Source organism: Zonotrichia albicollis, chromosome 5, assembly GCF_047830755.1.
Source record: "Zonotrichia albicollis isolate bZonAlb1 chromosome 5, bZonAlb1.hap1, whole genome shotgun sequence".
Lineage (NCBI taxonomy): Eukaryota > Metazoa > Chordata > Aves > Passeriformes > Passerellidae > Zonotrichia > Zonotrichia albicollis.
Genome location: NC_133823.1, coordinates 29,110,171 through 29,125,007, shown reverse-complemented (window position 1 = coordinate 29,125,007; position 14,837 = coordinate 29,110,171). Strand labels below are relative to the sequence as shown.

General features: G+C 40.2%; 1 protein-coding gene across 1 annotated transcript; it reads left to right on the top strand.

The window, feature by feature from the left end:
• Positions 1 to 260: 260 nt before the first annotated feature.
• PPID (peptidylprolyl isomerase D) lies at positions 261 to 14,669 on the top strand. The gene is made up of 10 exons (XM_005486320.4): positions 261 to 452; positions 2,108 to 2,248; positions 2,688 to 2,794; positions 6,122 to 6,310; positions 7,060 to 7,182; positions 8,710 to 8,816; positions 11,336 to 11,477; positions 13,694 to 13,780; positions 13,858 to 13,900; positions 14,436 to 14,669. The coding sequence occupies exons 1-10, from the start codon at positions 368 to 370 to the stop codon at positions 14,522 to 14,524; spliced, it is 1,113 nt and encodes a 370-aa protein (XP_005486377.1). The 5' UTR covers positions 261 to 367; the 3' UTR covers positions 14,525 to 14,669.
• The last annotated feature ends 168 nt before the right edge of the window (positions 14,670 to 14,837 follow it).

The following is a 14,837-nucleotide window of genomic DNA, read 5'->3' as shown; positions in this document are numbered from 1 at the left end:
ACAATTTGCCCCCTTTACCACGGATCACCACTTTCCACGCAGCCTGCCATTTCTCTCATAAAATACAAACCCAGGCAAAACCTAAAATCTCTCCCCTTCCCCCTATTTCCAGGCCTCGTGAGTGTGTATAACCTCGAGAAAACAATGCTCCTTCTCTGCGGATTATCCCCGAGTCACTTAAGGCCGCCGAGAGGCAGGCCCAGGGGCGGGCCAGTGCTGCAGGCACCCGCGAGCTCCCGGCTCCAGGGGCCCGGCCGCCCGCCCGCCCCCGCCGGTGGGCGGAGCCCCGAGCGGCCCCGACCCGCGGGCGGCCGGGATCGCGGGCGGCCGAGCGGGCGGAGCCACCGCGCCAGCGGGCAGCAGCGGCATGTCGCACCCGTCCCCTGTCGCCCGGCCCGGCAAGGCCAGCAACCCCCGCGCCTTCTTCGATGTGGACATCGGGGGCGAGCGAGGTGGGGAGGGGGCGCGACGGAGCCCGGGCCCCGCCCGGGCCGGGGCGCAGTTCGGGCCGCGCGGGGCCGGGGCCCGGCTGCAGGAGCGGCTCCGGGCCGGGCCGGGCCGCAGCGCTCAGGACGTGGGGGGACCCTGGGCCGGGCCGGGCGCTGCCCTGCGGGCTGCGAGCGCACAGCCCCGGCAGCGGGAGGAGGAGGAGGAGGGTGTCCCGTCGCGAGCGGGCCTCCCTCGGCAGAGCGAACAGGCCCGAGGAACATGGCGAGAAAGGCAACATGGCAGCACAGGGCCCGGCCGGTGGCGATGCCGGGGGTCGGGCACGGCGTTCCCATGGCAGCCGGCGCTGCCCGGCCTCGGCTCCCGGCGCTGCCCACGTGTGGGGCCGCTCCCGCGCCGCTCTCCACGTGCTGCGCCGTGCCGAGCGCGGCCTCGCCCGGAGCCGCCCCCGGCCCCCGTGGCTGGGCCCCGCGTAGCTGCCGCAGCACGGCCAGCCTGGCCTGGCAGCCGGGCCGGCAGCGGGGTCTGCGCGGGGAAAGCTCGGGGAAACCGCAGCCCTGGTTCTCTTGGCAGCGCCAGTGCTGCCAGAGGTCACTCAAAAATCTGGGCAAACGGTCAAAATCGAAAGAAGGAAACAACAGCAAGTTAGCTGGGGTACTACGTGAAAGGCTTAAAATTTTACATGGAAAAAGATAGGGACTGCCTAAATCATGTCAGGATACTGCTTTTCACTTATTCATTCTGTTACTCAGAAGAATAGAAGAAGAAAGTCTATGAGATGATTTGCCTTTTATTGCCTTTCAGTTGTCTAATTTGTTTTCATTCCTGTATTAATTAGAATCAATATATTTACATTTAGCTACCGGTAGAGTGAAGTTATGTTAATTAATTGACTGTGAGGCTGATGAGAAAACAGGAGCGTCAACTGATGGAGGCTGCTAGGAGTGAGAAATAGCTCTGTGAGAAGCCAGTTAGTGAAGGAATGACAATTCAGTACAGAATCCATTTATCAGCAATTACAGGATCTGTTTGCTACTCAAGTTTAATTCCCTTCAGTTAAAACATGTACAGCAATTGTTAAACAATTGCTTGTGGTGTCTCCAATTGTAAATAGCCATTATTCATATGCATATAAAGTGTATCACTGTGTCTTAGTAAAATTCAGGTTTAAGAGAGCGAGGGGTAAGGGATGTGTTTAGCATGAGCTTTTTTATGGATTAAAATTCTCCACAACACAGTCATTATTGTATCTACTTTTGATTGAACAAACTACATATATACTAAAATTGACATAAGTGTGCATATTAAAATTCATAATTTGGCTTTAATATATGTATGTGTGATTTCCCACACACCTTTTTTTTGGCAGAAAGTGCATTTGGCATTTTCATTAGTTTTTGGCAGAATCTGCCTTTATTCCTGCTACATTATTCTTGACAGGGGAATTCATTGTTGGTAATAACATTGCTAAAAACCCAATGTAACTCTGCGAGCAATTGCCACAGAGCAACTCCAAGACGGAAATTGAATAGTAATTGAAATAATAATAATAGTAATAATAAAGCTTGAAACATTAATTTCTTTTGACATACAATGCTCAACATGTCACCATGCCTAGGACAAGACTTAAAAATGTCTTATTCTCTCTTTGTCATTTCAGTTGGACGCATTGTCTTTGAATTATTTGCTGACGTTGTACCTAAAACTGCTGAGAATTTCCGTGCGCTGTGTACAGGAGAAAAAGGAACAGGACCTACCACTGGAAAACCTCTCCATTATAAAGGATGTCCTTTCCACAGGAGTAAGTTCTGGGAAATCCTCTGTTTTCCTATTGGTAACAAAAGTTGTCTACCATTGAAATAATATTAAAAAATATTTCAAGTACTTGTTAAAGAAACAACTTTACTGAAGGAAAGTTTTTCACTTTTTGATCCTCTGAATGATCATGTGTTCTTACCATGCACTGACAATAGTAAATTACAGATTTAGTAGGAATTTTGCAAAACTAGTTTACTCTGAGTTGTAAACAGGTTGAAATGAATTTCAGGTAAAGGTTTAAATATCAAGTGATAACCACATAACTGAAAAGGAGTACTTAGGTGACTTGGTAAATAAAAGACGAATTTTGGTTCCATTTAGGTGCTGGCGACAAGGATTGCTTTTCATCTTAGAGTTGTTTAGCTTTTTGGGTTTTTTCCTTGTGCCTTGCTGAGACATTTCATAACTATTTTCTTTTACAGTTATTAAGGAATTTATGGTTCAAGGTGGAGATTTCTCAAACCAAAATGGCACAGGTGGAGAAAGTATATATGGTGAAAAATTTGAAGATGAAAACTTTCATTATCAGGTACTCTGTTAAAAACACTGATTGTATTCAGCTGTTGTGTTTCAGTGATGTTACTCCTGCTGCAGTAATAACAATTGTCAGCATGGGCACTAACCATTTTCATGTCATGTTGTATGTGGTAGCACATGACAGACTCTAAACAACACTGACTAAAACCTTACACATGTCACTGTCCCATGGTTAAAACAAAGCCCTGAATGCAGTTGTACTTGCCCCCAGACAGTATTTTAGGAGAAGAAAATAGAGCAATCCTCCACTAATCAGAGAACAAAATCCTGTATCAGATTGACAAAATCAGAGTCTGTTAGGTTGGAAAACACTTGTAGCATCAACGAGTCCAAGCCTTGACCAAACAGCACCTTGTCAAGTAGAATGTAGCACTAAGTGCCACATATAGACAGGTCTTGAACACCTCCAGGGATGATGACTCCACCACATCCCTGGGCAGCCCATCCCCTTCTGTCAAGAAATTCCTCACAATGTCCAACTTTAACCTCTCCTTGTGCAACTTGAGGCCATTTTCTCCTATCCTGTTGCTGATTGCCTGGGAGAACAGACTGACCCCCCATCTTGCTTTCAGGTAGTTGTAGGGAGTGATAAGGTCACCCTTGAACATTCTTTTCTCAAAAACCTCAGCTCCCTCAGCCACTCCTCACAAGACTGAAAGGACTTAAGTTTGGAGCAATAACTGGAAATGTGACTCCAGTGTTCATCATAAAGATAATTCCACTTGTGTTCTCTGAAGTCTGACACACTGGTGGTGCCCACAGCACTGCTGCTAACAGTGTCTGTCTGTTGGTACTGTCACAGGATCACATCCCTGAAGATGACTTTGTGTCATTATGTGTTTGGTTGTTCCTTGAGATCAAGAGGTAGTTGTGAACATGATACAAATGATTCCCGTTTGTGTACTTCTCAGCTCTAACAAATGTTGTCAGAGTGCCAGAGATATGTTGAAGAACGCATTTGGATCCTGTACAGAGTCTTAAGAGCATGATTCCTGTTATCTATTTGCCAAGTATGTTAGGATTTCACTGGGAATTTAAATGTCTCTGTTAGGTAGAAATTCACTAGCTCTTGCATTTAATCCAGCAGCTCTGCAGTGTTCTCACCCACTGTCTCAGAAAACAGAGTTGTTTTTGTTGATAATTGAGGACACTGGAACTGTTTGTTCTTGTGCTGGTTGCATGGACTGTTGCAAATTGCAGTAAACTGCAAAACTTTTGTCAGTAGTCAGTTTATCATCTCAGATGAGTCCCACTAGGCTTTTCTTGATGCCACTTCTCCAGCTAATGGCTCTGCTGTTGGGGAACACCCAACTTACACAACCCCAAGCACTGTTACTATGGCATAGTTTTGCAAGCCTTGGATCTGTCAGAGAATCTGATTTTGTCCAGATTTTTTTGCTTGCTTTATAAGCTTACAAAATGACCACAGAAGCCATAATGAGAAAGACACTCCATCTGTCTGCAGTGCTTTTCAAAACACAGCAAGAAAATTCATGAGTGACAAGAGTTTTCTTTATAGAGACTCTCGTAATTTGGGACTAAAATTGATAGTTGGTCCCAGACAAAATGGGGTTGGGTATAAGTGGGGAGACTGAAGGCACCAGACTGCTCTCTTATAATTTCCAACTCGCCCCTCCACATCTTTACAGACAAAAGGTAAACCTGTAGGTTTAAGGCAACACCAGAACTTACTGTTACTTGGTTTTTTTTGTTTACAAACTATTGCTGTCTAGCACTAGCTGTAACTGGGGAGAGGGGGAGGAAAAGCTAAGATTTACGGGGCTTAGGCAGTGAAGCAGTGACCAGCCTCAAATGGTATTTGCAAAAATCTGCTGTGGGGCAACCCTTCTGTTTAACTTGTTTGCCAGCAACTACAATGCAAAGTGTCAGATATTTGTTTTGGAGGCTGCAATCCTACCAGCTGCCTTCTCTTGCTCTGGGACACAGGCTCCTCTGTCATTTGCCATCTCTGACTCCCAGGGCAAGTTTCAAGGTTAGAACAGATAAAGCCAAGATTCCAGTAGCTTTCTGTTGGCTGGGTGTGATTCTGGCTCTCAGCTGTGGAACCTTTTCCCAGAGTTCCTAAGCCAAATCCTGACTGAAAAGATTCAGACTTACTGTGCCTTAGGACCAGGTGAACAGTTCAGGCAAGGAGGTCTCCCTACCTACCACTATGGAAATCCAAACACTACGTGGGAAAACAGTTTTCAAAACAGCAGGTTCTCTACCAGAAACCAGTAGAGAATGTAGGGAAAAAGCAGATGCTTAAATACACCAGGTTCAGACTGTTATCTCGAACTAACCAACCTCTCATTGAGCTCTGAAATCTGTTTCTATGTCCTTTGTGCTATCATCACTTTTTGCTCCTCCTCTCCTTCCCACAGTATCAAGTTTCTTAACAGTACCACAGCATGAATGCTTTAGATGTGTACCAGTGTCTAGGTGTAACATCCTCACTTACATTAAACGGAGTTCCTTGCACTTAATAACCAGACCAACTTGGGGAGAGTAACAACTTCATGGCTGGGTCGTGCCACTTAAACAAGACATTCACAACATGTAATAAAAGATACATTTTTGCAGTGCAGAATAATCTATGTGCTGGGACAAAAAAAGTATTAGTTCAAAAAAGGAAAAAGTTCTTGCAAGAAACAGGATAAACAGTATCTTCTTACATTAGGCTGTTAACAATTTTCTTTTAGTTTAAGGCCTGGTGGCCTAAGTGGCAAAACAATTATACGGTTAAAAATCCCAACAGACTAAAAGCTGCGTCTCTAGGAAAGGGAAGGAGATTAAAAATCCCCAAACAAAATGACCAAATCATGAATTTCAAAGACCACAGTCCTCTAAACTCCATAGTTCTACACCATACTTTGTGTGCATAATCCTTTTAAAATTCACATCATATACCCATCTTAGCAGCTCAACATTAAAGTTGGTTTCAGTGGTGTGTAGCCTCATTTCTTAAGGCCAGTGGTCTTAAATAATTCAGTGAGGAACTTCACTCCTTTCTCAGGTGATCTGCCTAAACTCATCAGCTGTGTAGGGGGTGAATTGTAGAAGCAGGAGACAGGTGTTAGAACATTAAGTCACATGTGGCTGTGCTTGCTGGATTGGTAGGGGGCAGGTAAAGACCCTGAGCTGAGCATTTGCCCTCTTCAGTCAGGGTGGGTAAAATTAGTTGGCACCTGTATGTAATTGGTTTACGAAGTTGCTGTGGCTGTCGTGGCTATGTTTAAGATCAGCCTTACAGAACCTTCCATATGATTTTATAACATATTTTAAATGCTGATGGTGATTTTTTTCCCCCCCAATGCAGCATGACAAACCAGGTCTGCTGAGCATGGCAAATGCAGGACCTGGTACTAATGGCTCTCAGTTCTTTATTACAACGGTGCCTACTCCTCACCTGGATGGGAAACATGTGGTGTTTGGCCAAGTGATCAAAGGAATGGGTGTAGTTAAAATACTCGAAAACGTTGAAGTGAAAGGAGAAAATCCTGCTAAGGTAAGCAAAAGGCAAAGCACTGAGGGATGATGTTTGTTATTTCATTATATGATGTATAATCATTTCTTCTAAATTCCTGGTGTAGTATTTAGAACTATTAAATGTTAGTTATTTTTACTAACTGGTAATTTCCATTTTACTGTCCTTGTTAAGAGGCTTTTGTTCTTGCACTGTACATTTTCCTTGCACAAACCATTTATTGTTCAACATAGCTGTGAGGGTGGAAGCCTTTGCCAGAAGTGTAGGATGGGTGATGAAATGAAAAGGTGGAATTCACAATCCCACCTAAATGATACGTAATTCTTATAATTTTTATGTCAGAAGTCATGTTTCTGAAAAAGCAATTGGTGTGTAGGTCATAGCAGCTTGTGGGTGTTGGATGAATTAATACCTCTAACTTTAAAAGTCTTGGCAGTTGAAGAACCATCTTCTCTAATGTAGTAGAATTTCCATGTCCTGTTTTTTGCTGCACTTGAGCTTGCTGCCAGTTCCTCTTGCAGCCTCCTCGTAAAGTGTGGGTATGGTGTTTTAGGAATGCTGATCCTCTGAACACAACACTTGGTGTGATAAAAGCCTTTTGATGAGGATAGGCTAATGATGTGATAGGTTTCTGAAATAAATGCACCCAAACAACAGATGAAAAAGCCTTTTTATGGACTTTGAAAAATTTCGAAGAGCACTTGGAAGTTACTGCTTTTTTAAAAATTGTCTTAATAAGCAATACTACTATTTACACTTCATTTTTTCAGTTGTGTGTCATAGCCGAATGTGGAGAGCTAAAGGAAGGAGATGACTGGGGAATTACTCCCCAGGATGGATCTGGAGATGCTCATCCAGATTTTCCTGAAGATTCAGATATAGACTTGAAAGATGTAAGTATTTTTCTTCTTGGGTATTTTACAGATTGCAAGACTTGTAGGTGATCTGAGTTACATGGTGTCTGTGATGATGTTCATTAAGCTTTTTTCTTAAGAATGGAATGAGGTCCTGGTTAAATGGTGACATTCCATTTTAAGAAAGGGAAGGCTGTGTGGGAAGGCATTGTTACCTCTTTTTTTTGCAGTGCTAATTTCAGCCCATTTTTTTCCCCCAGTAACTAAAACCTCACTTAAAATTGTCACACTTATTTTCTGTTCTTGATTTCTTTTTAATTCTGTTTGTGCTGTAATGTCAGGTTGCAATTACTAGAACTCCATCCTGCAGACAACTAACTCAATGTTGTTATCCACACGCTTTTAAAAATACTCAGCCTTTAACAGACTCTGCCCCACTTATTAGAAATAAAGGATTGGCCTTTTTAAAAGGTTTTTAGTACATCAGAGGTAGCTGTTAATTATTCCCAGTAGTTGTTTACTTTTTAGATTGTTCAAACCTGCAGAAGATCTGTTGTTGGAAGTCAGGGAGCAGACTGGTGAAAGCAGCTCTTCTGCAGGGTTTTAATTTCTCATGTAGGCGAACTAGACAAACTGTGTAAGTCAAACAGTGATTTGTGAGAGGGGGAAGAAAAGGGGGCTGCATGAGTAGATTCCAAATAGAGAATAAGAATAGTAAAAATCCATTTGAGCTAGAAAACAAACTCCTTGGCTGTTGAGAAGCACTTAATGAAAATGCTTTTGGAGAGCTTTTGATGTGGTGTAGAATTGAAGTTGGCAAGTGCCTGTGCCCTTTAACTTAAAACTTGTTCATATAAACCAACTACAGAAACCATGGTAACATTGGTCTCACACTGATCAGTTTTTGCCAAGGTTACTGATTCTAGTAGGGTAAAATAGACAGCTGTAATGATAAACTATTTATAATTACCACTAGAGAAGTAACTTGAAGTGTATACAGTTGTGGAAGTAGAAATGATGGACTTGATAAAGACAGGCAGTTCTTTTCTCCTTCCATTGATACGTTAAGTGTTCAGAGAGAAGGAGAATTGTGTTGACATGACTTCCAGTTTGAGCATGTGCAGAGTTCACGTGAGTGATACTGTTTTGAGAAGCAGAAGACAACATTTCGTCAGGAATAAGGCAGTCTTGGTTGAATACTTTGCTTGTAAATTTATCTTCTTTTCTTTGAATAATGGTCAACACCTTTATATATAGCTCTATGTGGGTAGCAGCATTTAGGGAAAAGAGTTGGACTACTCTGTCTTCTCTAGTATTTTCTCACCATTTATATTGTAGAAAAGCCACTAGGAATTTCATCATTCAGATCTTTGTGTTACATAAAGTAGAGGATATTACAGAAGTAGTTTGAAGGTAGTATTTTGTTTGAAATTGGAGTATTTCTATTCTGAGATCTTATAAACCTTAAAAGAGGATGGGCCTGGGATCGTACTGTTAAACATTAGTTAATTCATGACTTCTTTCATAAATACATTCATCCTTTATATTTCCCATCTATTTTATTAGGTTGACAAGATTGTGGCCATAGCAGAAGACACAAAGAATATAGGAAATACTTTCTTCAAATCGCAAAATTGGGCAATGGCAGCTAAAAAGTATAGTAAAAGTTTACGGTAAGGCTCTCATCCCTCAATCAGGTGTAGTTCCTGTAATCCAAATGAATCCCACCATTAAGCAATGATTTGTGCCTTTAAAAGGTGCCTGGTGCAGTGCTCATTTCTTTTCTTTTTTAAACAAAGATCCTTCTGAATCTTGAAAACATCTGGTTGATTTTTAGCTACATAATCAAGTAAGTCTTCCACTCTTTGCTAGGTAAGAAGTATTGCTGAGAACTGCCTAAATACTCTTTATAATAAGCATAGTAGTATCCAGGGTAGTTAATGGACAGCAAGGAAGGGAAATGATTTTCTATGATTTATAAAGAGCAGTAGCTTTAGGAAATTGATAAGTTCAAAAGACCAGTGTGGCCCTTACTCATTCATTATTGTTTTTTTTTTTCTGTGGGTCCATACCATCATCCTGACTTCATGAATAATTCAGACTTGCCTTCAAAATCATAGTCTTTCTGCTTTTGCTTCCATACTGTTCCTTTCATATTTTCATGCTTTTTGTTTTAAGTATGTGAACATCTCTTAAAAATAAAGTTATACTTACTGACCTTTATCCCAACCTTCTTAATGATCACTGGTTAAGCAACAGTGACAAAAATGTAAGAAAAAAAAATCTAGCATATTTAATGCTTCAGCTGAGATTTTATCAGACTGGGTTTCAAATAAATGTCACCTTTCTGAACCATAAAATGAATCCTTTAATTGCAGATATTAACCCAAGATGCAGTGTCTCAACCTGCCCTTAAAAAGCCCATCATAGAAACAGAAACCCCAAAGTAAAAAGGATTTCTATGCAAACATTTTGGAAACTGTACATAAAAAAGGCTGGAATGGATCTTGAAGGATCTTTGTTGTATCTGTCCATTTTCTCTCCCCATTCTTACATAAATGCCAGGTATAATTACACCATCCCTTCCAGTTAGGTGTCTTGCTCACTTTTAAGCACATCCAGTGAAAGCTCTTCCTGTTTGAGCTACTTTGGTGCTTATTTGTCCTTGTAGGTGGAAATCATAGTAATTTTCTAGACTAAATGAATCTGATTTTTCCAGCTTTTCCTTATAGGCCATACTTTTATGGACATGCCCTGTAAATGTAGCTTAGAATCTAATACTTCATATAGGATGGTGACCTTTAGCTGGCACTTCCCTAGAACTGATAGGAAAAGAATAGCTCTTGCCAGGGTATCCCGTGGCTTAGGTACAATCTACCTTGCACACCATCTGAAAATGCTTTTTTCTTTTCACCTACAGTAACCATTCCAATCTTATGTTCTTTTTCTTGTTTTATTGCTTCTTAGCATTTTTTAAAAAATACATTTTACATGTTAGAATTGATACCTTTTTTTTTTTAAACAAAAAGAAAGTATTACTTCCTATTATCTCCCTTGATACTTACTCCACCAATTCTTTAACTTGGAAGCTCTAACCTTATGTCCAGAATGGTTGCAGTCTTTAATGTTTTGGTCTGATTTATAAGTATTTTACATGTGTTCCATTTGTTTTGAACATAATACAGATTTGTGTTACAACTCTCCTTACCTTTTACATGTTTGCTCTTTCTTCTTGTTCTCATCTTCAGCGAGTGGAACAAGCACTGGGACTGCATCTAATTTAGAAGCACAAAGCTTCAATTTACTTTTTAAGTATTGCTAATTTTTGTGATACAAAGGTTGTATATGAACAACAAAAAAGACAGGGCATGCAAAAAGTGAACTTCCATAGGCCCTGATCTGCAAAGACTACATTAATTCATAGCATGCTTAAAATGTGAATGTATGCAAGCACAATTTTTGTTTTTTAAATAGAACTCAGAGAAGTTCTATCAAATAGACCATTAAGGAGTTAAAACTTTGTATCCACAGCAGACCTTTGCCACTGAAAATAAAAACCAGACAGCATTAGCACATTGTAAATTAAGAAATGTGCTTTCAAAACAGAGATGTAGTAACTGCTGTGGCTCTGTCCTGAACCAGTGTCAGTTTTGAAGTTCAGGAAAAGTCATGAAGGAGGACAGTGGGAAGAGGGTGGTGTTACTAATGCTCATAAACCACACTCCTTTACAAAGTAAAGTTAGCTTCAGATTTTAGCTACAAATGCCTAACCTAATTAAAAGGTTATTGAGGGAACTCAAGAAGAGATGAAGCTTCTGGTGAACGTGGAAGGGCAGTGGTGGTGTTGATTTTCTAGCACTGATGAGCAACGTGTTTTTTGAGAGTAAACTTGAGATAAATTCTGATGTTTTCCTGCAGTAGAATAGTGCATTTGTCTAAGAAAAAGAGTGTGCTAATACAGTGGAGGACTAAGAGTTGCAGGAAAACATTCCTTAGTGAGAGTTGATTGGTTTTTTAGGGTGGGGTTTATGTATTTAGTTTAATAAGGATTTGTAACAGTTGAATTGAAGCTGCTTTAGAAGTAGTGTGGATAGGTTGGTTCACACGTATTTGTGGAGAGATAGCTAAGGGCAGGACAAAAATTGAAGTTGCAACACTAATCCATGTTGTGTATGAATCTGTTTTTCTGCAGGTATGTAGAAGCTTCTGAAGAAGTGGCAGAGGAGGCGGACAAGCCCAAGTTGAAGACTGTTGCTTTGACCTGTGTTCTAAACATTGGTGCTTGCAAACTAAAACTGTCAGATTGGCAGGGAGCCATTGACAGCTGTTCAGAGGTAAATGTAATGTTCAGTATCCTGGTCAAGAATTGGCCTGTGTAGACACAAGACCACAAAGCTTTTTTTAAAGTTTTTGGACAAGCTTATGATTTGAAAGTAAACAAGTAGAAGCTTATGGTGAACTTAGTACTAACTTTCTAATATGTGGCTTTTTAAAAAGATTCTGAAATTGAAATGAATCATTAGAAACAAACAAAAGAGGGCTGTTGCTTACTGCCAGGAAAAATGCACATCATTGTCAGTTTGGATTGTAGAGCTACTTCTTACATTACAAAGAGTTAAACTGTTTTCAGTGAAAGAGGAATACTTTCCTCTGGAAGACAAGTATGAGCAAAATGTTTTACTTGCCTCTAGATTTGATGGCCTTGTATTTTATTCATGGCAGGGACTTCAACTAAATAACTAACCTTCCAGGTAGGCTTAATAGTGAAATAAAATGACTGAATAGCAAGAAAGAAACAAAGTAATGATAAATCTGGAAAAAAAGAAAACCAGTATAATTAAAGGGGAAAAAAGGAACCATGACATGGGCATAGTGAAAATTTAGTAAATTTGAGGAAACTTTAAATAATTCAGTGAAACTCCAATAATATGAACAGAACATAGGAAAGAATGCTCTTATCTGTTAGCAAAGGATCCTGAGCAGCATCTCCTAGGACCTTGTGCTGAAAGCAGGAGTCTCACCTTATCTGTGTGTGAGGTCATTAGATTGCTGCCTTGCTTTCTAGCTTGCTGATGCTGGAAAACCTTCATAAACCTATATTTAGAACGGACAAATGGGGAAGGAGGAAAGAAGACAATAGTAAAAATATTGTCTGATGTGATATCTGTCACCTAGAAAATGGTAAAAACTGAAACAAAAGTGTTACAGGTAGAAATTACTATAACTAATAATACTTGCCATTGTGGGAAGAAAATGGCACTTCCTTTTTTTAAGAGTAAACAATTGTTAGATGAAGGCAACTCCACAGCTATAATAGACTTCTGTAAGTCATTTAGCTTATGTCTAATAACTGTGTCAGTGCTTTAATCAGAACACCAGTTTCCTAAAATTAGCTAGTAAAATTCTAGGTAATTGTTAATGAGAAACTGTACACTTTTATGATTTCATAAGGCCAAAAGCAATTTAAATTAACAGCCTGGAATACATGCATTGTTTGGTGTAAATAATGAATTATGAACAGCTGAACCTGTTCAAACAAACCTTGCATTGAAATAGCTGTAAGCACAATGGTCAAAGTAAAACCAAAGAATGCTACTTCTGTGTATACAATCCAGACTAATTCTTAGCACAGAAGAGGCTGAAGGCTTTACAGTAGGTAGATCAATAGGAGCACCCACAGTAACACTTCTTTCTATTAACACCCAATACCCAAGTGATTTAAAAATATGGATGTGTTGTCTATTAATGACTTAAGGTTAGCAAATTAAATTATTAAAGCAACACATTGCTGTGAAGACATTTCCTCTAAACACTGAGAAGCTATATTTAAATTAAAGACACACAATAGAACTAACTGCAGTAAAAATGTGATCTTCACAGGCAAGATAAGATAACAGCTAGCTGACCAAATTATCTGAGGTATTCTGAAAAAATGATCAAAGTTATCAAATAGTGGAACAATCTTTTTGCCCAGCCACTGTATTTCCTATTTTGATATTGTCATATTAGAGCTGGCCTGTACACATTATTGAAAACATTCCGCTCAAAAAAGGCGTAATGACTGGAACTTGGAAAAGTTCCTGAAGCATGATGAGATGGATTGCTTGCATGTATTTTTCTAGCCCACAGTGAAAAAAATCTTAACAGGAAATCTCTTTATTTATGATGCCATTTGAGGAGGTTTGGTGCGAAGGAAGGAGCTGCAATAGAGAGATGGCCTGTGAGACTCGAGGTTAGGATAATTTGAACTGCAGCAACTCCTCAGCCCTGACAGCTCTCTATATATACACACACACAGCAGCTGTTCCATTTGGGCCTCGTGTGTGCTCATCCTTCACAAAAGAGCACTTTTGCTGCAGCGATACTGAAGCTGATTACTTGCTATTCAGTGTGCTGCATTATAGCATTCCTTTTACACAGTTAATGTTTTGACAGCTTACCCTCAAACCAACTGTGAAGATTGTCTGCTGGTGTGAATTGTGCCATTTGTGGAGATGGGAGGCTGTGAAGTATAAGAAATGTTAATGTGACAATTTTATTAAATTTACAGGCTCTTAAAATAGATCCAGCAAATACTAAAGCTCTCTACAGACGGGCTCAAGGATGGCAGGGAATAAAAGATCTTGATCAAGCACTGGTAATGATCACTTCTTCTTGTCTTTTGAAATTTAAAGTTCTGTCAGATCATTAATTTATATTTTTCTTTTATTTAAGGCTGATCTTAAAAAGGCTCATGAAATAGCCCCTGAAGACAAAGGTAAAATAAGCTGTTTCTTTAAAAATTCCCTTAAGAATTTAGCAAAGTATCCAGGGTAGTATTCAGTAGGAATTAATACGAGTGTGATGCCTAAAATGCTAGCTTCTTAAACACTGATGTTCTCTAAGCACAGAACCCACTGAGGTGGAAAACCTGATTTTATACAGTAATGATGCTTCTGTTGCACTGGAAAACCTGCTTATGTAGGTCAGCAGCATTCCTCTTGAACTATGTCTGTATCTCACAGGGCTCTAACTAGCTTTATTTCCTCCCCTAATTGGGTGAGATTTTTATCTCCTACGTTCTGTATTGGCACCCACACCATGCTTGCTGCATGCTCCTCTATGTGGTTGCCTTACTAGTTGACACAAAGCAAGAGACAAGGCTTTTGCTGCTAGTATCTGACCTAATCAAAGATTAAATGCAGTTTTATGAAATACAACATAGGTAAGTTCCAGCAGTGACCTGGTGTTAACCTATGAGGAGACCTAATGTAAAGAGATTACTGTAACTCTGTCATTTTCTTTTTGAGCAGCTATCCAGACGGAAACACTCAAAATCAAGCAGAAGATAAAAGCCCAAAGGGAGAAAGAGAAAGCAGCTTATGCTAAAATGTTTGCCTGATTTCTTTTTTCCCTAAACATTTCAATCTATGCACTAATTCATGCAAAAGGATAAATGGAGTTGCTTCTTTCATTTGCCCTCTGCTGCAGTTTTCAGTGTTTACAACACAAAAGTCTAATAATAAAGACAAACTGTTCAAAGTTGATGTGGTTTTCTCTTTTTTAAGCGGTAGGAACTTGTGTTTTGCACCTCAGGTATTTTTCTGATGTATAAAGCAATGGTGGTTTTCACAGCTTAATAGTGCTTCCTGAGCAGCTTGGTTTCACATGAAGAGAATGTAGGCATTTTCACAGTTTCCATTAGAGCAGGCCTG

Coding starts and splice junctions, on each gene's coding strand:
- PPID (XM_005486320.4), top strand. CDS start 368: ATGTCGCACCCGTCCCCTGTCGCCCGGCCCGGCAAGGCCAGCAACCCC. Junction 453..2,107: donor GGACATCGGGGGCGAGCGAG/GTGGGGAGGGGG, acceptor TTGTCATTTCAG/TTGGACGCATTGTCTTTGAA. Junction 8,817..11,335: donor AAGTATAGTAAAAGTTTACG/GTAAGGCTCTCA, acceptor GTTTTTCTGCAG/GTATGTAGAAGCTTCTGAAG.